We start from the raw sequence: 2,729 nt of genomic DNA on the forward strand, positions 1-2,729 counted from the left end.
ATAAAAGAAATTTTATTTAACAAACTGTGACGCTAAAGACCGAGGTTACCGTGGTCTTTTCGTAGGTTTTTCTTTCCACGGATAACCTCCCCATTTATTGGGAATTTTTTGTATTATTTCGTATTTTTTTGTAAATACCCCAAACGTTTTGCGATGTTTTTTTTCATCATTGTCCCCACTTTTGTTTTTTTTCTGCTTTGTTTTCGGCCCCCTCGAAAAGAAAAACTCTACATTTGTATTTTGTCCCCTCTGTGTTGAGCCCTGTGTGGCTAATAAAGAAACCTATCTATCTATCTATCTATCTATCTACCTATCTATCTATCTATCTATCCGTGCATATGTATGTGTATGTCAATTTTTGTGTGTCTTGTCCAACACTGCCGCTTGACAACCACTATTGGTATGTTTAGTTAACCGTACGCTAGCGGTCCGGCAAAAAGTTCTGGTAGAATAAATACCAGCTTTGAGAAAACAGTTGCTGGCATAGATTCGTTCGACTAAAATTCTGAAAGAGGCTCACCACTATGGCTGCAGTCTAATAACTGAAAGAAATAAAACACGCACACATACACACGCACATACACACATATATATTTATATAAAAACGATAAGAGCAAGCATTATGAACCAATTACATCAAATACAGAATAGACAACATAGCAGAAAGTGATAAGTGCTGAGATTGTGGACAAAATGGTGAAGCCGTATGGTATATTACCAGTCAATGTACGTTACTAGCTCAGAAAGAATATAAGAGACGTCATGACAATATAGCAAATATTGTCCATTGGACACTTTGCAATAAGTATGGACTTGACTGAGCAAAAAAGTGGTACAAACATAAACCCGAAGGCGTAATGCAAAGATTCTATGGGATTTTATGATTCATTGCGACCATGAGATAGAGAATAGGAAACCAGACATAGTGCTAACTGAGAAAGAAAGCGAACGATGCTGGATCCAAAATATAGCATACCTAGCTGACAACAAGATATGCGATAAGGAAGAAAGACAAGTCGATAGATATAACAGGCTAGAGTGGGTGGTTGCTGAAAAAGGTGGTAGTAGTACCAATAATTGTTGGAGCCATGGAAAGAGTGAGTAAAAATTTTGAGAAGTACATGAAGAAATAAGGGCTGCAATAAGGGTGGAGCACTTGCAGAAAACAGCACTGCTTGGAACCGCGAATACTCCGGTTGGTGCTCGAAAAATAAGGGGTGCTACCTTAGCCCACTAGTAGTGAACAGCTGTCACCATAGTATATTTCCAGCGTTAGTAGCTGTGCAAAGAAAATAATAATAATAATAATAATAATAATAATAATAATAATAATAATGATACTAGCAATAATAATACGCATAGTGGTGTAGGTAAAGTAAGGGGTGCATAAGTGGATGCAAAAACCAGATCTAAAGGTTGAACGTAAAGCGCTGTTTATCTTGATATGAGATCACCTTATCGCGCATATATGGTTGTGATGCATGTGCCTGGTGTACCCTTATCAGACGGGTAGTCATGATGGGTATATTGGGCTTCGTATATTTTACCCCAGTGTCACTTTGCTGGCATGCACTGCTCTCTCACTCAATAATAATAATAATTCTTTCTTTATTGGTCACCAGGGCCGAATACAAAACATAGAGGACGATACACGAACGAGGGACAGTGAAGTTAAACGTGTTTTCTCCCTCGATTAACAATTTTAACGATTTCTAGGAATAACATTACATACTGCATCAACTAAAGCAACATCCCCACCCCCAACCACACCCAGAACAGCAGATTTCTCGACTTCCCCAGCGGTGATGCGGCTACCCAAGAAAAACCTGTAGAAGTGTAAGCAGCACTGAGATCGAGAACTATAAAATCCTTCCCTTCAAATGATACTTTATGTTGCCATTAAAGAAAGAACGACAGGAACAGTTAACCACGACAATATTTTCAACTCAGAATATAAAGGCCCTTAAAGCCTTAATGCTCGATAACCTGTCTGACATTCTATTCTAATAACACATTTCCATTCATTGCCTAAAATAATAACTTTTTCTTTTCTTTAGTAATCCTAATAATGGAGATTGTTCAGGTTGCTCCAATGAACCATGGTCAAAGTTCACACCCCAAAACCAGAAATACTTTTTAATTGACAAGAAATCAAAGATGGAGAACAAGGAGACGTCTATGTACAATGTATGCAGCTTTTGGTCAGATCTTTTCCCTCAGTTAAAAGAACGTCCTTGTCCAGGTAACTTTCCTATGTTTCCTTCAATAAGTTTATCTGTTGACCGTTACCATATATCCGCGGGCCTATACACATACATGCATCTATCTATAAGTAATGTTCGTAGCCACTTCAAAATGGCTATCCGTTCGATCGAGTGGTAGAAATAGCTCGAAACCAGAACTCGTCTGTTGGTCCTGTCTCTAGAAGGTGGTAGGGGTTCGCTCTGCTGCTCGCAATTTATCGGATGCAGCTGTTCAACATTAACCAGCTAGAGAAGATGTTCTCTTGGGGTTAAAAAAATCGCAGGAGAGTCCGGTCGAACGGACAGTCATTTTAAAATGACTACGAATATTACTTGTCAGTACAACTACTACGTTGATCACTTAAGATTTTAAACTAGCATTTTAGCTTGTTGTATACACACACACACATACATATGTAGATATTCATCCATCCACCCATACATGCCTACATACATACATACATACATACATATATATATATATAT

At 38.1% G+C, this 2,729-nt stretch overlaps 1 protein-coding gene across 1 annotated transcript in view; it reads left to right on the forward strand.

Moving 5' to 3' along the window:
• The window catches only part of LOC128248676 (cholinesterase 2-like), a 56,605-nt gene that overhangs the window by 21,909 nt on the left and 31,967 nt on the right, over positions 1-2,729 (forward strand). The window contains exon 3 of the mRNA XM_052970330.1: positions 2,058-2,242. Within this exon, the coding sequence (XP_052826290.1) occupies positions 2,058-2,242 (185 nt within the window). The remainder of the gene's footprint in view (positions 1-2,057; positions 2,243-2,729) is intronic.

This window comes from Octopus bimaculoides, chromosome 9 (genome assembly GCF_001194135.2).
Source record: "Octopus bimaculoides isolate UCB-OBI-ISO-001 chromosome 9, ASM119413v2, whole genome shotgun sequence".
In the NCBI taxonomy this organism is placed as follows: Eukaryota; Metazoa; Mollusca; class Cephalopoda; order Octopoda; family Octopodidae; genus Octopus; species Octopus bimaculoides.